General features: G+C 40.4%; 2 protein-coding genes across 7 annotated transcripts; one reads left to right on the top strand and one right to left on the bottom strand.

The window, feature by feature from the left end:
* Window positions 1-7: 7 nt before the first annotated feature.
* On the bottom strand, window positions 8-15,680 carry mettl17 (methyltransferase like 17). Of its 3 annotated transcripts, none has more exons than XM_026935878.3 (14): window positions 15,361-15,680; window positions 13,861-13,999; window positions 13,531-13,680; window positions 13,287-13,374; window positions 13,134-13,215; window positions 12,993-13,066; window positions 11,722-11,816; window positions 4,994-5,064; window positions 3,706-3,813; window positions 2,640-2,708; window positions 2,115-2,165; window positions 1,882-1,974; window positions 1,602-1,792; window positions 8-405 (listed from the first exon to the last, which is right to left on the bottom strand). In XM_026935878.3, exons 1-14 carry the CDS (start codon window positions 15,406-15,408, stop codon window positions 309-311), a joined length of 1,356 nt encoding a protein of 451 aa, XP_026791679.1. In that variant the 5' UTR covers window positions 15,409-15,680; the 3' UTR covers window positions 8-308. The 3 variants fall into 3 exon arrangements, with proteins under 3 accessions (XP_026791679.1, XP_034159527.2, XP_026791680.1); XM_034303636.2 differs by lacking the exon at window positions 15,361-15,680 and adding an exon at window positions 15,029-15,169; XM_026935879.3 differs by lacking the exon at window positions 15,361-15,680 and adding an exon at window positions 14,539-14,678.
* On the top strand, window positions 14,932-24,670 carry parp2 (poly (ADP-ribose) polymerase 2). Of its 4 annotated transcripts, none has more exons than XM_026935873.3 (18): window positions 14,932-15,108; window positions 15,968-16,029; window positions 16,359-16,550; window positions 16,726-16,851; window positions 17,579-17,649; window positions 18,329-18,379; window positions 18,630-18,726; window positions 18,978-19,053; window positions 19,494-19,596; window positions 19,844-19,997; window positions 20,835-20,973; window positions 21,170-21,233; window positions 21,394-21,528; window positions 22,023-22,150; window positions 22,245-22,344; window positions 22,851-22,949; window positions 23,319-23,443; window positions 24,386-24,670. In XM_026935873.3, the coding sequence occupies exons 2-18, from the start codon at window positions 15,972-15,974 to the stop codon at window positions 24,543-24,545; spliced, it is 1,878 nt and encodes a 625-aa protein (XP_026791674.1). In that variant the 5' UTR covers window positions 14,932-15,108; window positions 15,968-15,971; the 3' UTR covers window positions 24,546-24,670. The 4 variants fall into 4 exon arrangements, with proteins under 4 accessions (XP_026791674.1, XP_026791673.1, XP_053089591.1 ...); XM_026935872.2 differs by lacking the exon at window positions 14,932-15,108 and adding an exon at window positions 15,222-15,334; XM_053233615.1 differs by lacking the exon at window positions 14,932-15,108 and having other exon boundaries at window positions 15,751-16,029.

Here is a 24,670-nt window from a genome sequence, read left to right as displayed (position 1 = left end):
TGCTACATTTCTGAAATATGAAGGGTTTTATTGCCAATGTTTATAAACAACTTCATCCACCATGTGTAAGTGCAGCAAAGCATTCGGGGTAAATCATGAATATCGACTCAATGTACTTCAGAAAATTACAACCCAGTGTGAAAATCTCTAATGGGTTCCATCACATAATGGCCTATGTCTTAACTTTATCCATTAGGGATTAACTGGTTCCTGTTAAATACCACTAGTGCCTTCCATCACTACCACCACAGACCATCAGAAAACCATTAGGAACAAATAGAACTGTCTGATGGGTTCTCATGAGTTTTTCAGCAGAACTGAGAGAAAGTGGACAAGTGTTTCTCCGTGTGGATGATCGGCAGTCGGTCCCCCCAGTCACTCCTCCGAGCGCAGCGGTACGTGTCTCTGTAAACACAGAAATCATTTATTAACTTAATGAACACATCATTAAACTTAAACACCAGCAGGCTGTGAGTGTGAGTCTATGCACTCTGTCTCAAACCTTGTGTGACTTGTTAGGGTGGATTGTAATGGACTCTATGCACGACATGCAGCCTACATATTCCGGTCAAATCTGAGGGCGCTACCGAGCTTCCGGTCTATATTCAGCCATAGCGAAAGTGCATTACCAGTGGTCATCTTTAGTCAATTAATCATTAATTGATAAATGTTATTGTTATTTAATATTTGATACATCACAGTAATATAATACAAAACTTATTTAGTGATGAGTTCCAAAGGTTTAACTCTGTGCTGAGTTTTCACACTTTCCCCTGGACAAAGAAACTTGCAATAAGTGGATTCACAGTATTTGACGTAAGAATTTTAACAACATATAACATATAGTTTCAATAAAAACATTGAAAATATAAGTATGAACTGTCAGAAACAGAGACTTAAAGGTGGATTATGCTACATGACAATCTGAAAATAGGAACAGTATTAAAATACTAGGCTTCACACAACAGATAAAAACTTGGCAGTGGGCATCATCCACCAAACGACTGAAGATCATGTACTTTCTGACCGTCAAGTGAAGTTGTTCCTATCACAGCAAACCCGCCTACCAGAGCAACATGACAGATGTAAACAAACGTTGGATTACCGGGAGCTCTGTTGTTGTTGATACTACTCTCTGTTTGGAGTCATAAAAAACTTGTTGAGGTGAATGGCGTTTAAAGTTAAACTCTATTTAAGTGCTGAAAATTGTTGATGACATCGCCGTAAAAGTCATGTAGCGTTATCCAGCCTTATTAGCTAGATTTGCTAGTTGACGATAGCATTATAATACTCACCCTCAAAAATGATGTAACTTGAAACGTATAGTTTAAAGCCCTTCTCCATTTTACTGGACAGTGTGAGAGCTGACAGCCTCACAATGCGATGAACATCATTTACAGTAATTTTGGAAAGTTCTTGTTAGCAGCGAGTGTAAAAAGTCATCTTCTTAGCAGTCATTTTGACAACTCTAGATAAAGATCAATGGCTTCCGGAGCAGCACCAGATGTAAATGCGCTCCCTGAGAAAAAACGCGGAAGTGACTGTGCATGCTGACCAAGTCCATTAGAACCCTAGAGTGTAATACACACTCTGCACCATACCTCCCATGATGCCTTGCGGTAATGGCGAGCTGTTTGAGTTCCCCGTTCGAGCAGCAGATCTGACACTGCACGTGTCTCGGTCGTCTGTGGATGGGAGAAATTAATCTGCTCCACTGCACTGCCTCGGAATTCTGCAGCTCTGATCGGGACACGACCAGGAAACTGAACTTCTCCTGCACAGGCTCGCTGTTCTGAACACGCAAAAACAAACAAGCAAATAAAAATACAAACACACAATAATAGCTTTTAAAATACCATAGTTAATAGTAATAATACTCACCCCGGCCACAGGAAGTGGGTAGTAGGGCTGCAGGAAGTTGCAGGGTGTGACTGGCTGCTTCAGTAATTTGGGACATGGCAGCTGATGAGTACACTGCGCGCACACACACACACACACACACACACACACACACACACACACACACACACACACACAGAGTTAATCACTGTATTTATGTATTAAACATGTTGGTGTTTAGAGAAAGAGGAACTGTGTGAATGTGACAGACATACCGGAGCGAACACCACCGGCCTCCGAACATCACAACTCACTTTTTCTTCCCTCTGAACACACATACACACAGAAATATTAAATTTTATTTCTTTGCATCTTGCAGTGATTATTTAAAATAACATAAATATGAGGCAAATGGGACAAAATTTTAATTTCTCAATTATTCAGGCAGTTGAAAAACAGAATTAATGTTTTATTGCATTTGTTCACTTTATCCTTTATTTTATATTCATTCAAACATTTACATCAAATACGATTAGACAGTAGAAAATAGTAAATAAAGGCAGTAAAATAAAGAGTTAAATCAGGTGATTGGTGACAAAACAAATCTCATCTTTCACTGAGGTTCAATCTTCTAAAAAGTTCTCAGATATAGAGGAACTCATGTTGATCATTTTTATTATCATATTTACCATAGCAGTTTAATTTTTAAAAAGAAGTCCTGTCAGAAAAAAAACAACAACAAACAAACAAAAAAAAGACAAAACTGAATCTATAAATAATGAGTTTTTTGTTGATTGTACCTTAAGTAAGATGTCTTTGGCCTCCATGAGGATCTCATGTCCTTCTTTTGTTCCGTTTTCCACTAAAACCTGCAATTAAATAAAGACACAGTTTACTCAGCAACTCGGTGATGATATTCTGTTATATCTGTTAACACCAAGCAGTTTAGTTTTTGTCCTTTAATAGGTGCTACATCAATGAGGGGTGGAACTTAAGTTACATTTGATCAGCCAGTTGACACTTGATCATTTGACATCACCATGATAGTTATTATAATTAGCAATGTTGGTTAGCAAACCTGGTTAGCTAAATAACATCAAAGCATCTGTAGTAGTACCATTACTGGCTATTACGGGGTGAGTGTAGTGTTGTACCTAGGTACCTGGATAGCTTAGCTAATGTTGCTATAATATTATAACAAAGTATTTTGTGCTAATCTCTACATTGACTCAAAAACAGATGTCCTGTGTCCATCATTTAGGGGTTTTACAGTAGCTGTGCTACTCCAACAGGTACAGCAAGATTATAAAAAGGCATTCATCTATTAGCTTGGCGCTAACAAAACACAGAAATTCCCACAGATGTCCAAAACAAGCATCCTGAACCCAAAAAACTCCACCTGTTAACTTTCCCAATGACACATTCAGAGAGGACAGGGCCAATTGGCATATGAAAGAAACATTTAACTTCTACATTTACCATTTATATGTTATGTTTAGATGTATTTTTTAAAATTTACACTTAATATGTAGCATTTACATTTAATATTTAAATTTATGTATTCAACTTTTTACATTTGGTGCTCCATATTTTTCATCCCCTGGAGCAGTGGAAGGCTGTGTCCATTTTATTTTAATATAATGGGCAAGGTTATGTGACATATGGATACCAAAATGACCAAATATTAAGTAAATTATGTAAATATATATGATAATTTTTTTTAACCTAAAATAAAGTATGCATAGTTTGTAATTACACATATTAATCCTAATACTGGTGTTATAGTCTCATGGAACTCCTCAAATACCCATCACCCAGCCCTAGTAAGTAGTATGTGTAGCGTGTATGTGTAGCTGTTTTACTTACCAGGTAGGAGTGTGTTTTCCTCCACAGTGTGAGCAGTGTCTCCTCTCGCACTTCCTGAGTGGGTAACTCTGATAAAGAGAAAGCAGCAAGAACCAAATCAGACTGAACCTACAAGAGAAAACACACACACGTTTTATTTCAGCGGTCTGCATGTAAACCTGACATAGATCAGCACTGTGTATGATTCAGTCACATGCTGACACTTTGAGTTTAAGGTCAGCTTACACTTGATTTACATCAAATATGATCAGAACTGATGCAAAATACTATTTGAGTTATACACTGAGTATACTTTGTATTTTATGTTGTGTTTATGGTGAGTTCATTTCACGAAAGTTTATTTCACTCCAGGAAGTAGGATGCAAGTACAGAGTCTTTAATAATAAAACAACTAAAAAACAAAGACTGGAAAAGACCCCAAAAACCAGAACAACCAAAACAAATGACTAGACTATGAGATGGGAAAACGTATATTTCAATGCTTTTGCATTCCCCCGAGAAACTTTGCGTTTTCTCTCTATTTATTTATTTATTTATTTTTTTGCATTCTCTCGCGAACACAAATATCTTTGCGAGAGGATGCAGTGTTTCTTGGGGCAATGCCATTTTGTGAGTGAACACAAAAGCATTGAAATATACCTTTTCCTCCCATCTCATGTTTTTTCCCATCACATGTCTCCTTAGAGGCTCCATAACATATTGAGTCTGTACAACATACATTTAATGTTTCACAACCAAGGAGGGAGAACCTAATTAGGGTGACTAATTAGGGGAACACAAAACAGGTGTGCACAAACACAGGAAGTGAGGCAGACAACAAAATAAAAAATGCAAAAAAAAAAGTGAGTGAGGTTGCCCTTTGGTGGTCTGGGGGAGAATTGTCCACGGTGAACATGACAGTTTACGGTGTGTTTACAGCGTGTTTACAGCGTGTTTATGATGTATTTACAATGTGTTTACAGCATGTTTATGTTGTATTTACAGTGTGTTTACAATGTGTTTACTGCATGTTTAAGGTGTGTTTAAAGTGTGTTTACGATGTGTTTACAGCATGTTTATGATGTATTTTCAACATGTTTACAGTGTGTTTACGATGTGATTGTGCCCTGCAATGGGTTGGATGGATGGTTGGGAATTTATTTGAATTATTATTATTGAATTTTTATGTGGTTTTTTTTTGTTTGTTTGTTTTGTTTCTAGCCAGTAAGAACACAATGTTTCAAAGGTGCATTATAATTCAATGTATCATGTGACTAAAGTATTGTTGCCCCTATGGGTGTGTCCTGACCTTTGGAGAAACAGGAAGAAACTGACGGAAGTAGACGTGTTTGATGAGTTGCTTGTCTCCTTCAATGCCTCCTGTTACATGAAGAACATTGTCATCTTCACCATCCCATCATTATTCATCGTTATTTTTCATTACCATTATGTAAAATAGTTGTGTGGCAGTGTGTGTGGCAGGTTCTACTTCTCTGTGTGTGATATCGCGTCACTTCCTGTTTTCGAATTGTTTTGCCGGGAGTTTCTTGCCTGCATCGGCGTCTTAACTATACTGTTTCTTTCTTTTTTTAAATCAATAATATCGCGCTATCGTTTTCATCTGTTGTATTTTTCACGTTCTCTTCTACCGTATTTTCATTTTTTTTTCTCTCGAAGTGCGCTTTTGTATTTTGTCAAGACAGCGAGCGGAGGCCATTCACACCGGATCCACGCCGTCTACAATAATATCAACAAATCTTCGACTAAGGTGCGTTAAACAACATGTCTAACATTCAGCTTGTTCAGTGTGTTGAGTGCAGGATGTTTAGTCACTCTTCCTCCGTCGTTAGTATTAACTTTATTTGTGATAAATGCATGTTAGTTAGCTCTCTGACGGAGAAGATTGCTGCATTAGAGGTGCGCATCCAGTCTCTAGAGAGGGTTAGTGAGAGTGAGAGCAGCGTAGTTTCTGTAGGGGAAAGTCTGGATGCCTTAGGCGGAGTTAGTAATCCCCCAACTCCGGCATTAGAGCCCTCACAGCGGGGCGAATGGGTGACGACTCGGCGGCATAATCGCAAAGCCAAAGCTAACGCTAAGGCTCGCCCACAGGAGCACCACTCCTCTCCGCTTCACGTGTCCAACAGGTTTGCTCTCCTCAGTGAAGCACCCGCTGAGAAACCTGAAAGAGCTCTGGTTATAGGTGACTCTATCTTGCGGCACGTGAAATTAGCTAGGCCTTTAGGGGCACCAGCAGCTTTAGTTAGGTGTATACCGGGAGCCAGGGCGCCGGACATAGCAGGTAATCTTAGGGTCTTAGGCAAGCACAGGTTCTCAAAGATAGTTATTCATGTAGGAGCTAATGATATACGCCTTCATCAGTCTGAGGTTACTAAGATTAACTTGGTAGAGGTGTGTAAATTAGCGAAGGCGATGTCCGATGCTGTAGTATGCTCTGGCCCCATCCCAATGCGGCATGGCGATGTAGCTTACAGCAGGTTATGGTCGCTGAACTGCTGGATGTCCAGGTGGTGCTCCGAAAACAATGTGGGCTTTATAGATAATTGGACTAACTTTGAGGGCAAGGCTGGCCTGTTAGGGCGGGACGGTGTCCATCCCACTCGGGAAGGTGCTGCTCTCATTTCTTGCAGCATAGCACATAGTCTCAGAACAGGCCTAGTTAATCGGTGACAATCCAGGGCCAAGGCCAGGGAGCAGACAAGCAGGCTAAACCGACCGTCTGCTAGCTGCACTGAGTCGTCACTTAGGTTCCACCGTATTGAGACTGTGTCTGTTCCCCGAGCTAAACAAAATTATAGACATACTCAGACAGTTTGTTTTAGTAATCTAATTAACATAAAATTAAACCATACCGAATGCATAGCCAGCACCGTTGATCTGAAGCTAGGACTGTTGAATATTAGATCTCTTACGTCTAAAGCGCTTATTGTTAATGAAACCATTACTGATCAGGAGTTTGATGTACTGTGTTTAACAGAAACGTGGATTAAACCAAACGAGTTTGTAGCATTAAATGAAGCTAGTCCTCCCGGGTACAGTTACATACATCAGCCCCGTCTAACTGGCAAAGGAGGAGGCGTCGCAGTCATTTATAATGATAATCTAGCCGTCACACAAAAACCTAGTCATAAATTCAACGCATTTGAAGTTCTTTATTCTAACATAACATACGTAGCCACTAAAAATAAGTCTACCCAGGTGATTCCAGTAATTATTATTTACAGACCCCCAGGGCCATATTCTGAATTCCTGTGTGAATTTGCGGATTTCATCTCTAACCTGGTTGTTTCTTTAGACAAGGCATTAATTGTTGGAGACTTTAATATTCATTTTGATAATCCAGATGACCCTCTGAGAACAGCAGTTGTGTCCATTCTAGATTCTGTAGGGGTTAATCAGAATGTAATAGGACCCACCCATAGTGGTGGTCACACTCTTGATTTAATACTAACATTCGGATTAAATATAGAAAATATAGTCTCATGTCCACAGTCTGAAGCTATCTCAGATCATTACCTCATCTCATTTAAAATGTGTATTAATCATAGTATATGCACCTTGCCACGTCACCATGTCAAACGTACGTTCACGTCAACAACTGCACAAAGTTTTATCAGTAATCTCCCAGATTTATCAACCATGATTGGATCACCGTCTGATCCCGAACAACTTGACCAGGCAACTGAATGTTTAGAATCAACGTTCTGCAACTCGCTAGATAAGGTAGCTCCACTTAAAAGAAAAATAATTAGGGAGAAAAAGCTAGCACCCTGGTATAGCGATCACACACGAACTTTAAAACAGACCACTCGAAAACTAGAACGTAAATGGCGTCAAACTAACTTGGTAGTATTTCAAATAGCATGGAAGGAGAGCCTATTGAGCTATAAGAAAGCTCTTAGTGCTGCTAGATCAATGTATCTCTCCACCCTAATTGAAGATAACAGAAATAATCCTAGATTCTTATTTAATACTGTAGCAAAATTAACTAGGAATAAGACCACAATAGAAACACGCACACAATCATTATATAGCAGCGATGACTTCATGAATTTTTTCAATGGTAAAATTGAAAATATCAGGCTAGAAATTCAGACTATTAATTTAAAACCGGACAGTTCTATAACTAACCCTGTAGATGATAATATGATAATATTAGATAAACAACTACAACGCTTTAGTCCCCTTGAAGAGACTGAACTAATTTCACTAATTTCATCATCAAAATCATCAACCTGTATGCTAGATCCTTTACCTACTTGTTTCCTCAAACAGATAATTCCTGAAACAATCAAACCTCTTTTAAAGATAATCAATTCTTCCCTTAGCATTGGCTATGTACCTAAATCTTTTAAATTAGCAGTTATCAAGCCCCTGATTAAAAAACCTGACCTCAATCCCTGTCAACTGTCCAACTACAGGCCAATATCAAACCTCCCCTTTATTTCCAAGGTCCTTGAAAAGGTTGTAGCACAGCAGCTATGCTCATACTTACATAGGAATAACATTCATGAAATGTATCAGTCAGGATTTAGGCCTCATCATAGCACAGAGACAGCACTGGTAAAAGTTGTAAATGACTTACTACTGGCCTCTGATCAGGGTTGTGTCTCCTTGCTGGTGCTGCTTGACCTTAGTGCAGCTTTTGATACCATTGATCATGCTATTCTCCTCAATAGACTAGAAAATGTAGTAGGCATTAAGGGAACAGCCCTTTCCTGGCTCAGGTCTTATTTGACTGATCGTTATCAGTTTGTAAACGTAAATGGTGACTTCTCTTCTCATGCTAAGGTAAAGTTTGGTGTTCCGCAAGGCTCTGTTTTAGGCCCACTGCTCTTTTCTTTATATATGCTACCTCTGGGCAAAATTATTCGTAAGCATGGTATTAGCTTCCACTGTTACGCTGATGACACACAGTTGTATGTTTCAGCAAAGCCAGATGACAGACACCAGCTTAATAAAGTTGAGGAATGTGTAAAAGACATTAGAAACTGGATGCTTATTAACTTTCTCTTACTTAATTCTGACAAGACAGAAGTACTTGTACTAGGACCACATGCAGCTAGAAGTAAGCTTTCTGATTACATAATAACTCTGGATGACCTTTCCGTTTCATCATGTGCAGCAGTAAAAGACCTTGGTGTGATTATCGACTCTAGTCTTTCTTTTGAAGCTCATGTAGATAATATAACTAGGATTGCTTTCTTTCATCTCAGAAATATTGCTAAAATAAGAAATATATTGTCGCTACACGATGCAGAAAAATTAGTTCATGCTTTTGTTACCTCTAGGTTGGATTATTGTAATGCCTTACTGTCTGGATGTTCCAGTAGATGCATAAACAAGCTCCAGTTAGTCCAGAATGCAGCAGCGAGAGTCCTTACTAGAACCAGAAGATATGACCACATCACCCCTATCTTATCCACACTGCATTGGCTCCCAATCAAATTTCGTATTGATTATAAAATACTACTATTGACCTATAAAGCACTAAATGGTCTCGCGCCACAGTACCTGAGCGAACTTTTGGTCTTTTATGATCCGTCACGCCTACTCAGATCAAAAGATGCAGGCTATTTGTTGGTACCTCGAATAATGCGGGCTACAGCTGGGGGTAGAGCTTTCTCATACAAAGCCCCACAGTTATGGAACAGCCTTCCACTTAGTGTTCGGGGCTCAGACACAGTCTCAGTGTTTAAGTCTAGGCTGAAAACATATTTGTTTAGTCAAGCCTTTTGTGAATAGTTTTCTTAGGTACAGGGGCAGGTCTGGAGGGTTTCACAGGCATAGAGTGTTGTGGTGAAATGGGATGTTTGGATGCTGTCGCCCCCCCACTCTCACACGTTCACTCAGGTTTGTCGACGGTGGAGTGGCTGGCTGCCTTATGTCCCAGGGTGCCCTCATGTCTGTGTTAGCTTCTGGCTCTCCCTTTCAGTTATGCTGTCATAGCTAGTCTTGCCGGAGTCCCTGCTTGCACTCTGCATGCAAAGTACATCGTGCTTAACCATTAGAGGACAAAAGCTCACCTAACAATCTCTTCCTTTCTCTCCATCTCTCTCTCTCCCTCACTCTCTGTCGAGCTACACATGCTACTTCTGAGATGCCAATGATGCCAGTGATCCTGACCCCTTCTGCTCCTCCTCGCTGCCTGACCCATCCTGATGCCCTACTTCTGGTTGGAGTTCTCATCGGTTGAGTTCGCTCGCTGCTGCTGGGGGTGGCCCCATATGGACTGCCTGAAGAACTGTTTGGATTGCTGGGGATGGTGCCACCTGGGGGCTGTGGAGATGGCTTGGGGATCACATATGGGGAGCTGTACTGTAATGGCTTGGGACTGCGATTGCTGTAGTGGCTTTGGGGCTGCAGTTGCCACGAGCAGCTTCGTACTCAGGACTCCATCAGTGGACAGTGGATAGATTTTAACCAGCCGGACCTCTTGCAAATACTGCGATGAATTTATTGGTTGCACAATTGCACTATTTGTCCATATAGTACACAATAGAAGGGATTTATTTATAATTGCACTATCCGTTGCACCCAGATGAGGATGGGTTCCCTTTTGAGCCTGGTTCCTCTCAAGGTTTCTTCCTCATATCATCTCGGGGAGTTTTTCCTTGCCACCGTCGCCACTGGCTTGCTCATTAGGGATAAATTCACAGTGATAAATTTAAATATTTACAATATATTTTTGTGAATCCATTTATTTCTGTAAAGCTGCTTTGTGACAATGTCCATTGTTAAAAGCGCTATACAAATAAAATTGAATTGAATTGAATTGAATTGTTAGTCTGTTAGTGTTTGTCACTATATGTGAGAGTGTGTTAACCAGTGGTTAGTGTGTGTCTGTGTGTTAATGTGTCACTGTGTGTGTTAGAATAGGTTAGACTGTGTTAGTGTGTGCCATTTGTATCTGTGTTAGTGCATGTGAGTGTGTTTGTGTGTGTGAGTGTGTGTGAGATTGTCAGTGTATGTGAGAGTGTTACAGTGTGCATGGGAACACTCCCATGTGAGTGGGTGTGAGAGAGTGTGTGTCAGTATGCAAACTCAGGTTTGTCAACGGTGGAGTGGGTGGCCGCTTTATGATCCAGGGTGCCCTCATGTCTGTGTTACCTTCTGGCTCTCCCTTTTAGTTATGCTGTCACAGCTAGTCTTGCCAGAGTCCCTGCTTGCACTCTGCACGCAAAGTACATTGCCCTTAACCATTACGGGACAATGAGCATGCCTAATAATCTCTCCCTCTCTCTCTCTCTCTCTCCGTCTGTCAAGCTACCCATGCTACTCCTGAGATACCAGTGATCCTGACGCCTTCTGCACTGCGGATCTGCATGATCCATCCTGATGCCTTGCTTCTGGTTTGATTTCTCATCAACTGGAAATCAGCTACAGCTGCTGAGGATGGCCCCACATGGACAGCCTGAAGATCATTGCGATTACTGTGGATGGTACAACTTAAAAACCATGAAGATGGCTTTGGACCACAATTCATGTCAACAGTTATGCTATGATGGCTTAGGACTACAATTGCCGCGAACGGTTTTGCACGCAAGTCTCCATCAGTGAACAGTGGATAAGTTCAACAAACAGTCTTCATGTGAAAACTGTAATGAATTTACTGATTACACAATTGCACTATTTGTCCATGTAGTATACAGTTATAGAAGGGATTTATTATAATTGCACTATCCGGTGTCACCCAGATGATGATGGAGTCTGGTTCCTCTCAAGATTTCTTCCTCATATTGTCTCAGCGAGTTATTCCTTGCCACTGTCACCTCTGACTTGCTCATTAGGGATAAAATCATACATTTAAAATTTATATCCTGAATGTATTTATTTTTGTAAAGCTGCTTTGTAACAACGTTCACTGTTAAAAGAGCTATACAAATAAAACTGAATTGAATGAAAGTGTGTGTGTTATAGTGTGCATGAGAGTGCGTGAGAGTGTCAGCGTGTTTGAGAGTGTGTGAGGGTGTGTGAGAGTGTTATAGTGTCCGTGAGAGTTTGTGTGACAGTGTGTACCTGTGAGAAGTCTCTCGGCCAGACTGTTCATGGCTGCAGAGGTGTCGACACACACATACTCCCTCAGAGAGTCGCCCCAGTGTGTGTGTGCGGCCCTGACCACATACACACACCAATAACAATTTATTAACACTTACTACACATACACACACCAGTAACAGTTATGTCAGTGTCAGTGTTGAAGATGATGAATTAAAAACTAAGTGTGTCTGTGAGTCAGTTTACATGCTGAGCTTCAAAGTGCAGTGGCAGTGTGTGTACAGGCCTATCTCCACACCACAGCTGACTGTTTTCAGCAACATGTGAAGCCTGGCTTCCCCTAAAATTTCATTAAAATGCTGCGATGAAATGTTTACCAAAGTGTCTATGTTATTCCTCAGTGTTGGTTCAATTGCTTCAATTAGTGTCAGTTAGGTGGTCATGTACTTCCTGTTTTAATGGTAGGAAAGATTAATGCTCATTGGACAACAGGCTTTTAACATGTCATTTTGAGCCACGAATGGATGCACAGCTTCACTGGGAGTAAATGGAGTGTGGGGCAGGGAAGTTTTACACAGGTGAGTGTTTGTGATTGATTGTGTTCATTTCTGAAATTTGTTGTTTAAATGTCTAGCTAGCTAGCGGTCACTTCCCTCTTCAGCTAGCAGCTTAGATTCAGCATAGCTAGTTTTTTTGGTAAAAAAATGGCTGATATGGCTATATTGTCTTTTGATGTTCATACTTATGAGGAGAGCCTGAAAATTAAACAAGATGGCAGATCAACAGCCCAAGTGTTTAACTGAAAAGATTCAAGGTGAAAAAAAGGCCTTTTAACCCATCTTTGTTCAGTAAAATCGACAGGCTGTGTTTATTATTTATAGATTCCAAATCCAAGTGGATGAGTGATAATGTGTTAGAAGGAGTACAGTAATATAAACCTATTGTTAATGTTACATATGTAAAACACACACACACACACACACAGTATAAGTATATATAGCAGTGGTGGCTATTAAAATGGGATATATATATATATATATATATATATATATATAAGTTAATAGAAAGTGAGCCACCACTGCTCACTGCTCCACACACAACACACACATGACACATTCTCATGAATGCGAACACTTTATAATCAAAACCAGGTCAGAGTGGACCGAGTGAAGAAAAATGCAAACAGGGCACACACCTCACACACGTGTCTCACACACACACACTTACTGAAATAAAACACACAGGTGAATAAAAGTAAGAATATAATGATTATAATAAAAACTTGTGGTCACCACAGAGCCGTGCCGAGTCCAGAGCCAAAGTCCAGCAGTGAATGAGGAGTGAAGGAAGAGTCTATCTTCTTTATCTGCACATTACACAGAGGTGTGTTAAAGCCTGCAGTGTGTGTATGTGTATATGTGTGTGTGTGTTACCTCATTAAGAGCCCTCATCACTGCAGCGTAGCCACCTGCTAATCTGGCAGCCATGTACACCACACCGAGATCAGCATCATACCTGCAGGCCAGAGAAAAGCGTTCACATAACAAAGAAAACAAAGAAACAAACAAATAAATAAATTTTTGTACTTTAAAGGTGTCCAGTGGTATGTTGTCCTCTTCAGCTCAGATAAAACTTTCTTCCTGATTCGATTTTCAAAGGAGACATGGTTTTCATCTGAAAAACACACACACATACGTATTTCACTTCTGTGTGATCTTCAACTCTTAACGCAGCAGTTTGTCCAAAAATGAAAAAGAGTTAGCTGGATGCTAAATTGGAGGCCATAAGCGCCCACCCTGGCTGTTTAAATCTGAGCTCTTTCTCTCTCACCACTCAGTCGCTCCTCCTCCTTCTCCTTCCACTTCTTCTCCAGAGCGATGGCTCTCTCTCTCAGCTCATGGCTCTCCACCGCTCGCTTCCTGCTCCACAAGAAGTTAGTCAGCTTGCACGCTCTCTCTGACAGATCCTTCACCTCTGATTCTATTCAGGGAAAAGAGCAGGGATTAGGGATTAGGGAACACCTAATATTCATTCATTCATTCACTCACTCACTGTATGTGTGTGGTGTTTGTGTAGTGTGTGTCTATGTGTGTATGTGTGTATGTATGTGTGGTGTGTGTAGTGTGTGTGTGTGTGTGTGTGTGTGTGTGTGTTCCTCACTGTAGATGACAGACAGTGCCCCACTCTGCAGTTCCCTGGGAAGTCTAACGGTTTTCATGTTGGTCACTCCCGGGTGGTTATGGTGTGGAGATGCTCTCAGAAACTCGGGCTGGACAAACGGCACTGCAGCAGTCTTACACTGACACACAAACACACACACACAAACACACCAAACTTCATCATAAATCCACTGCACCAAGTACACTAATTAAGAATTAAAAAAAAAGCTTTTGGAGTACAAAAAAGCATCAGAGATGTTCACTTTAACAAATCATAGAAGACTAATTTACATATTTCACATTTGCTTATGCCTGTATTCTTTAAAAACATTTCTTCCACACAATTACTGCATAATAATAATAATAATAATAATAATAATAATAATATCATCATCATACTAAATAACACCTGAAATATACCCGGGTCTGTCCCAGCTAAGGTTTTTATTTCACTGAACACTGAAATGTTTACACTGTTACACGTTTTAAAACCGTTTTAAAAAACATCATAATACAGTAAATAAAGTCCACATTTGAATCTCTGTAACGTGCCTTGTTACTTAGTGGTCAAGTTAAACCAATAACTGTAGACTAATTTACATATCTCCCATCAGCCTCCACGGCTACACTTCTTTCTGAGAAGTACATTGTAAAACCGCTTTGCTAATTCAGAACAAACCTGAATTTGATCTGATCAACAACACTAAACAAAAACACAAATATTACAATATTTGTGAACGTTTCTGCTTCACACCATCACCATCACCGAGATTAATTTCAGCTCTCACAAGGTTTATATAACACGGGCTAACCCTTTCCCTTCCGGAGCGGGAGGAAGCTCACTGTAGAGGCCACGTGCTGAGTGCCTGATCACTCCACCAATCACCTCGGGGAAGGTCTGAGACAAGAGCCAATGGCTGTCCTTACAGGACATCATCTGATCCAGATGAGCGAGTGCACAGACACCATGGAGCCCCAGCGTGGTGCCGAAAGCACGAGACGTCAGCAACTGCCGATTCAGTGCAGTTACCGACCGATGCGGCCCTCGCGCGGCCTTGGAAACGCTCGCGGCTGGCGAATGAGTACGATGTGTGAGCTGGTCCACGTGACCAGAACCCAATTCAGACTACTCTCCCCCCGCTCCAATTTTTCACAAAAAAGGGACTCACCCGCTGGGAGAGAGGAAAAGCAGCTCTGCGCCAACAAACTTCACATAACCTCTTATAGAGAGAAGACATGTCTATTCCACGTGTGTAATATTTACTTCATAAATTATTCGATATTTAACTTAATATTTATATAAACACAGCACAATTACAGATAGAGACAATTTCACGTCTATTCACGTTCTCTCACTGAGGTACGGCATCAAAATAAATCCGTCAGGAAACACGGAATCAGTGTCAAGTGGTTCCTAGCATACACCTAGTTTAGTCTGTTATTGTTTCAGCATCATTGAGCTGCACATTAACACGGTGTGTATGTATTCAATATACATTACCCTTTTTAGATTTCGCTTATTTAAAAATTCTCTCTGGGCATTGTTCATCCGGATATTGTTGACTGTACAACCGCCAACGAAACCTACCAAAACAGACCTGATTGTAAAATTTTCATATCTGTTATCTATGGATAACGATAGATGATATAAACAAAATAGCTTGATATCTGATGGAGATCTGCGACACTCCTGCGCGTGTGTTTATTGGATATGTTTTTACTCTGTGATTGTCACTAAAAGAATTCGTCACAGCGGTAACTCATTAAAAATAACACACATCGCTAATTATGAAGACACCCTACTGATGTAACTCGATTCCAAGCCACGATCCTATAGTATTATATCCCATATTGTATTTTTAAGGTACAAATACCTTACAATTGTAAAATAAAAAAAACCTAATCGGACACCACTTCCGGACTCCAATATGACGCCACCGCTTCGGTACCTCTTGGTTGTTCTCGCGCCAAAAAGAAAGCTCCTGAGCAACGATAGAGTTAGCTTTGGCTTCTTATCTCGATCACTACAGCTTAGAATTCTCTTATCTAATATTCTTTTTAAAATAATTAGAGTTTATAACCGTGTATAACACTTTTATGGCTAACAGAGCAATGAGACGAACACGGAGCAGCAAAAACAAACCCAAGGTGAAGGAAGAGCCGGAGACAGGTAAGCTAAGACACACACACACACACACACACACACACACACACACTCTCAATCTCTCTCTCACTCACTATTCCTCCTGTGTTCTCATCAGCTTTACCACTAACTTCATTTTTTAGGGCACTACGTAGGGCTTATGAAGGGCAAAGTAATTTATAATGTATACACCTTATATAAGTAATTTATACACTTTATATAAGTGCATAGAAGGTGCTCTATACATTTAAATAGGTTTAACATGGAAATCAGAAATGTGACCTAAGGCTAGTTACCAGTCTCATTCCTGAATTCGGATTGATGGATGAGTAATGATAGTGTGTGTGTGTGTGTAGAGTGGGCTTGGCAGGATGATGATGGACAGTGGGTATTGTACCCCTCGGCAGTGTGTGCTGAGATCAACGCTGCGTTCCAGGCCGGGAGGAAGTGTGTGTCTCTGTCACTCTGCCCAGGATATGACCTGGACCTGGTGAAGATGACACAGACCAACACTGTGACTAAATACTGCCGTAAAATCCACAAGTCAGGTGGACATTTATTACATTTATTATCGCATGCACCTCAAACTCTTGATCATGCATGCTTCACACACACAGCTCACACAGCCTCCTTATTACACACACACACCCACACACGAACTCATTACACACCTCACACAGCCTCCTTATTGCACACATAGACACTGTCTCTCCCTCCTCACAGTGTGTGTGGATGGAGGTGAGGGGTCAAGTGGTCTCAGGATTAAAGAGAAAGAGGAGGAGAAGCCCGTCACTAAAAAGAGACGAGGGTTGAAGAAGTGTGAGCCCACTGAGGAACTGGACAGTAAAGGTGGTGTTTGATCATAAATACACAATTCAATACTGGAATAAAGGAAACAGTGTTCACTGACAGACACACACAAACACACACAACTCCTCATGTAAGAGAGTGTTTAAGTAACAGTTTTACTACAGATTTATTGTAATAGTAATAATAATAACACTGATATAACATTATACCAGTTACTAAACACTAGTCAGTTCTCCTCTATCACATTACCACTATCACACACACACTCCCTTCATGAGCTTGCTCACACATACATACACACACACTCTCTCTCCCTTCATGAGCTAGCACACATGCACACACATACACACACTCCGCCCCTGAACCATGTGAAACAAGACAGTACTGTTTAGCCTTTATGAGCTAACACACGCCAGTGACTGGCTAGCACTTCTCTGATTGACAGATGGGAGAAAGGATGCCTTGCCCACTTAGAGAATTGGCAATGAATACATTACAAAGAAAATTGTATAAAATATATTTACATTTACTTAGAAAATATATTTACATTTCAAATTTAATCACTGCAGAAATGGTATAGACCATCCGTATTATTAAAGTACTGACGATACCTGCCATATGTCAGGAAAGTGTATTGTGTCATAATTTAGCACAGTGTAGATGTTATCATCACATCACACAGCTGTGGATTTACTAACATCATCATCATCATCTTAATGCATCCATCATTAAAGCCTTTAGTAACACTGTGTGTGTGTGTGTGTAGAAGTGGTGAAGATGATGGTAATGAAGGGGAAAGCTCCAGTTGATGCAGAGTGTAAAGCCAAACTGGGGAAGGTAACGATTACACCACACGCTTTGTAGGGTGTAGTGCACTATGTAGGCTGTCATTTTATACACTATTTAGTGGATTATTTTATAGCCTATATACTGCACCACATTAGAGTGTACAAGCTATCATGTCATACACTAAGTGGTGTGCATTTCTTTCTGTTGCTTTCTACTGGACATGTAGTGCATTACGTAGAGTGTAAAAGCCACTATATCGTACCCGGTTATCCAGGTACTGCACTATCCAGAGGTATATATGTAATTATTTAATGCCTTTTGTAGTGCATTACTTCATGTGAAAGCAGTCCTGCTAACCTTTACACATTTTGTGCACTACATATTTTACCCTCACAGTACACTGCTACGAGTGATCACTCAAATATATGTCAGAAGAGCAGTTTTCTTTTTTTTCACAATAAAAACAGTGTTTTGATTTTAACTCGTTGATATTAACTGTCCCCCTGGAAGCCCTGCCCCTTCCCCCATCTCACATTAATAATCTCTCGCACCTGATAGATGTGTTGACATGGCACCTTCCAGTTCCTACTTCAGACAAGTAATTTATGAAAAGACTAGAGCTAAGCTGTAGTACGTTTACACCCTGCCAGGTTGTACGTTTACGCCCCATGCACGTGTAGTGTGTAGGGAGCTGAACATCATATGATGTGTGTTTTCGTCTCTGCAGGCTCATGTCTACAGTGAGGGTAAAGACGTGTATGATGTCATGCTAAACCAGGTCAGTGCTGTTATCTCAATCAGATTAACTGAGTACTGGTTAACAAGTCAGCAGGAGGCAGTGTGTGTTGTTACTCTGTTCCATTCTGAGTACATCACAGCCATGTTGTCATTGTGGATGTTATGGTAACCTCACGACAGTGAAACAGTTCTAGTGATGTTAGTGATGCCACAGAGCGATGTTTCCTCACTCACTGACAGTAATCTCCTGTTCTCTTTAATCCCATGTGCCACAATCCACTGGGTACCAGACCAACCTGCAGTTTAACAATAATAAGTACTACCTAATCCAGCTGCTCCAGGACGACCAGGCCCAGGTCTACAGCGTGTGGATGAGGTGGGGGCGAGGTAAGAGAACCTCACACACAGAACTCGCCTACTTATACCATATAGTTATGATTCTACCACCATGTAACCAGCTGATGTTCTAGAACTGTACATCAATCAGCTCAGACTTCTAGAACCTCACATTAAGCTATGTCACCTGCTTTGCTCTCAGCCCTTAGCAGTACTAATGTTAGCTCACTTCATATAGTATTTATTATTGATTTTATTGTTGATGTACTAAACCAGGTTTTCCTGGTTCTCCTTCTCCACAGTGGGAAAAGTCGGACAGAACAGTTTGGTGTCATGTGGTGCAGATCTCGCTAAAGCCAAAGATGTCTTTAAGAAAAAGTAAATCCTTAAAACACTTGTTTAATACAAGACAGATTAAAAGTGTACAGAAATTTAGATAAAATGAAGGTCAAATATTAATGTGAATAAAATGTAACATAGCTGATAGATTAGAATACAAATCATTAAAGACAATTAAATGTACACTGTATGGCCAAAAGTATGTGTACCCATAACGATCACACCCATATGTGCTTGTTGAACACCCCATTCCAGATTTACTTCCCCTTCACTGGAAGGCTTTCCACTAGATTTTGGCGTGTGACTGCGGGGATTTGTGTTCATACATTTGTGTGCTTCCAACTTTATGGTAACAGTTTGGGGAAGAAGCACATATGGAGGTGATGGTCAAGGGTGCACGTACTTTTGGCCTTGTAGTGGATTTAATCAAGAAATTGTTGTGGTATTTGTGGTTGTAATTGTGTATGATTTCTGCTCAGGTTCTTTGATAAGACTAAAAACGAGTGGACACAACGAGCAAACTTTGAGAAAGTTCCTGGAAAATATGACATGGTGTTCATGGACTACAGCTTGAATGACAAAGTGAGAAAAACACACAATGTTAATAAACCTTTATTTAAACATTTTTTTAAACCTGTAATAACAGTAGCAATTAAAACACCATTCAAATCATAAAAAAAGCTTCTGTTCACACACTGAGGAGTTAACACTCTGTCCACTAGGGGAAGACTCAGAGCTTAAACACAGCCCTTCCTTCCTTTCTTTGCAGGAGAGTTAAATGGTGTGTCTGTGCTGCAGTCTGTACTTATTATTGATGTACTTCCTGCAGGAGGAGAGCATGGCAGTGATGTCCACTCCTTCTGAGATGAAACCCTCACAGCTAGATGACAGACTTCAGGCTCTCATGGAGCTGATCTGTGACATTAAAGCCATGGAGGAGTGTGTGCTCGAGATGAAGTTCGACACTAAAAAAGCTCCTCTCGGTCAGTGTGTGTCTGTGTGTGTGTGTTTGTGTGTGTGTTTGTGTGTGTGTTCCTCTCTAACTCCTCATGTAAAGTTCTGACACTCAGATGTGCGTCCTCACTGTACACCAGACTGTTGAACTTTCCTTTTAAGCAGTCATTATTCAGTCAGGTCCATTCAGCTACACACAGTGGACAGTGACCCAATTTTCATAATTTTGTGTGCGTCCACCACCACAATGGGTTTGAAATGAAGTATACCACATCATCTGTCAAACATGGTGGAGGAAGTGTTATGGGATGGGCATGTATGGCTGCCAATGGAACTGGGTCACTGGTGTTTATTGATGATATGACTTGCTGATAGAAGTAGCAGGATGAATTTTGAAGTGTATAGAGCTATACTTCTGCTCAATTTCACTCTAAGGCTGCAAAACTGATAGGACAGTGCTTCACAGTACAGATGGATAATGACCCAAAAGGTACCGCAAAAGCAACCTAAGAGCTTCTTAAGGCAAAGAAATGGAATTTTCTTAAATTGCCGAGTCAGTCACATGATCTCAACCCAGTTGAGCCAAGAATTAAATATAATCCTAATATTTATGATTGTTAGTTTGTTCAATTACTTTTGAGCCTGTGAAAATGGAAAAATGGCTGTAATTCCTAAACAGTTAATGCAATATTTTTGTTAAACCCCTTGAATTAAAGCTGAAAGTCTACACTTCAATTACGTCTTGATTGCGTCATTTCAAATCCATTGTGGTGGTGTACAGAGGCAAAATTACGAAAATTGTGTCACTGTCCAAATATTTATGGACCTGACTGTAAATGTGTGAGGGGTGTGTGTGCATGTGTTAGGGAAGCTGACGGTGGAGCAGATCCGAGCAGGATACTCCTCTCTGAAGAGAATTGAACTGTGTCTGAAAAAGAAAAGCAGCAATAAAGAGCTTCTGGATGCCTGCAATCAGTTTTACACTCGCATACCACACGACTTCGGGTAACACAATACAAAGCACTATACAACACTATACAAAATAACACTACACAACACTACACTACATAACAGTACACATAAGAGTTTTGTTAGTTTTGTGGCTTTAGGATTTGGGTTGAAGTTCTAGTGATGCTCTAGTAATGTTCTAGAGAGAACCTTGTGGTTGTATGTTGTGTAATGTTGCTGTGTTCTTTGCTAGTTTGCGAACTCCTCCCATTATCTGCACGGAGGAGGAGCTGAAGGAGAAAATCGCTCTGCTTGAGGTAGAGACACACAGAAACACAAGCATCACACAAACACACATCACATCACACATATCACGCACCAGGCAAACACACACACACGCACACACACTCATCACTACTAATCTCTCTCTCTCTCTCTCTCTCTCTCTCTCTCACTCACCCTCTGTCTCTCTCTCAGGCTCTGAGTGATATAGAGATAGCAGTGAAGATGGTACAGTCTGAATCAATGAGTGATGAAAATCCTCTGGATAAACACTATAGGTCTCTGAAGTGTCTCCTCCAGCCTCTTGAATCACACACACACGAGTACCAGGTACACACACACTCACATGAGTACCAGGTACGCACACACACGTGAGTGCCAGGTACACACACACCCACAAAAGAGTACCAAGTATACACACACACACACACACACTCATATGAGTACCAGGTACACACGCACACACATACACTCACGAGTACGAGGTATATATACACACACACATAAACACACATGAGTACCAGGTATATGCACACACAAACACACACATGAGTACCAGGTACACACCCTTTATAGGTATACTTTTTTTTTTTTTTTTTTTTTTTTTTTTAAACCCAGTTTGCTAGTGGGCATGTCCCATTTAGTTTATGGCTGGTTGCCATAGTTACACTCCAGAGCCTATGCAAATCCACAAGACAGTTATCCACAAAGCAAATGAGTTCCTGCTGAAATTAAGATTCTGGAGGGAAATGTGTTTTTTTTCTCTTCAGTATCTCTCTGTTTGGTGTATTTATGGAGTGTTAAATTGAGCTGTAATGTTTTAGGTGATTGTGAAATATCTGCAGTCGACTCACGCGGTCACTCATAATGATTACACCATGACTGTGCTGGACATCTTCAGTGTAGAGCGAGACAGTGAGAAAGACAACTTCCTGTCTCACCTGCACAACAGGTAACATGTGCATTGTGAACCATTTCACACTCCTATTGCTTTTATTATTTTAAAGTTTACAAAGCATTGTAACGTGTGTGTGTATGTGAGTCAGGACGTTGCTGTGGCATGGTTCTCGTCTGTCTAACTGGGTCGGGATTCTCAGTCAGGGTCTCCGAGTCGCACCTCCTGAAGCTCCAGTCACAGGCTACATGGTGAGAAACATACTGAGTGTGTAAATGAAATAATGCATTATAGAACAGCACAATATTAAGCTATTTTAATTATACATCAATCAGTCACACAGTATGTAATAAACACTGTGTGTGTGTCACACTAAAAAACTGAGGAACGGGTGTGAAGTGTAGTTACTGTTACCACCCTGAAGTTGATTATTTCCTATAAGAGCATGTCCCCAAGTGTTTTATTTCTTATTCCACAGCAATTTACCAACAGTTACATTTTTTTATTAAAGAACGACATATCGTACTTTTTATCCATTTATACATTTGATGTTGTGGAACGTCCACGAAACAAGTGAGTTCCTGTTGTCATTTACGTTATAGCAGCTATAAACAGTTGTTCCCTCACCAGCCTCTCTTTTTTTTCTGTCTCTTGAATTTAATAAGAAAAAAAAACTCAGCTTGTTATGTTACCGAGAAATGTAACATCTGTGTTTTGGTTATTTTTCAGTTTTGTTGGTCTTTTTGTCTCTCTGTAGTTTGGTAAAGGGATTTATTTTGCCGACATGTCGTCTAAGAGCGCTAACTACTGTTTCTCCAGTCCGAAGAACAACGTGGGATTACTTCTACTGAGCGAGGTGTGACTCACAGAAACCTAAGTGACATTCTATGCATGCGCATCTTATGTTACTTCCTTTTTAAAAAACACCTTAATCATGTTTTATTTCATACAGTGATTTTAAACAGCGATAGTCGCTCACTACCGAATTCCAGCCTATGACAATGACAGTACTGTGATAAACATAGCCACTAACGTCTTATTTATGCATGCTATTAGCAAGCTAGCTTTTTGTTCAGTTAACGTGCGTCAGTGACAGTTGTAATGCTAGCTAGCTTTAGGTAACGTTTGAGCACTGTTATCATCATCAGGAGAAACTGGTGTGAAAAGGAGAAATATGGCTTCCACTTTTCCCTGTGAAATATTAAACCTGTGTTTGTGCTCTCAGGTCGCTCTCGGAAACTGTAACGAGCTTCTGGATGCTAATTACGATGCTGACAAACTGCCTTCTGGGAAACACAGCATTAAAGGCCTGGGCCAGACTGCCCCTGACCCCAAAAACTCCACCACACTGTAAGTCCGGTTGTTACACTGATTAATCAGCCTCCTTCTGTTCTGTTTAAAGTCTAAACTATACTGAAATAAATATTTAATTTTCAAATATTTACAGGGAAAACTTGAGCTGAGTAACAAGCAGAAACTTTCTCCATTAGCAATATTCTAATTACACTCCAAACCTGTGATTGTTAGCATTAGCCAGCTAGCTTTCATGTGTAGTGTACAGTACACAGCCATCAGGACAATTTATGCTGCATGCCACCTCGGTACGTTTGATATGTCAAATAGAAAAAACATGGATGCTTCCAAGAAAGCGTGTGTTTTGTTTGCTCGTAAAGCTCATAAGAAGCTACTTTAACTGCACTTTTAGAGTTATAAGTGGCTATCGGTTCTGTTCTACTGTAGTGACCTTCAAACATTTACGCAACATTTTGGACTGAAATTGCAGCACAGCAACAGCAGACAATAGTGAGTAGCGTTAGCAACAAGCTAGCCTGCTAACATTAGTTATATGAGTGATAACTCTATTTTTGTAACAGTGATTAGTGTGGTCCTGGTGTGTTATGGATTTAACCAAGTACTGTGTCTATATATTAACTGAGCTAAATGCTATAAACTCATTTAAAAGTAGAGAAGGGGAACTTTACACCGTTCACAATGTGAGCGGCCATGTTGATGTGACGTCAGTCCATAAGCGGGGAAGGAACTGGTAGTTGAGAAGACTACCCCAAATTAAAAATAAATAAATTTTTAACTAATAAACTAAGTTGAAATTTCAAGCTGAGGGGGTTTTCTGTGGGTTTTACTGGGTGGGGAATTACTAGTTGCAACGTAGTCTTGAAAGCAGCATTAATTTTCTGAATAGTTTTGTACAAAAATTTCACTTTCTTGGCTTTCATACTTGTTTTTTTGAGTAGTTTGTAATAGCAGAAAGTGGTTCTGCCTCTGGTTCCTCAGGGACGGTGTGATGGTTCCCCTGGGTCCCGGAGTGAGAACTGGTGTGGGACACAGTGGAGGATACACACTCCTATATAACGAGTTTGTGGTGTATAATCCTGCTCAGATACGCATGAAATACCTGCTGAAGATCCAGTTTAACTACTCAGCAATGTGGTGAGAGAGTGTGTGTGTGTGTGTAGAGAATGTAGAGAAACCAGAACAGATTTTTTAATCTCAGTATAGTTTTGTAGGTTTTGGATGAAATTAAACATTTTTTTTTTAAATAAACATTTTCCAGCTCTA

This window comes from Pangasianodon hypophthalmus, chromosome 4, assembly GCF_027358585.1.
Source record: "Pangasianodon hypophthalmus isolate fPanHyp1 chromosome 4, fPanHyp1.pri, whole genome shotgun sequence".
Lineage (NCBI taxonomy): Eukaryota > Metazoa > Chordata > Actinopteri > Siluriformes > Pangasiidae > Pangasianodon > Pangasianodon hypophthalmus.
This window is presented reverse-complemented; position numbering and strand designations above follow the sequence as displayed.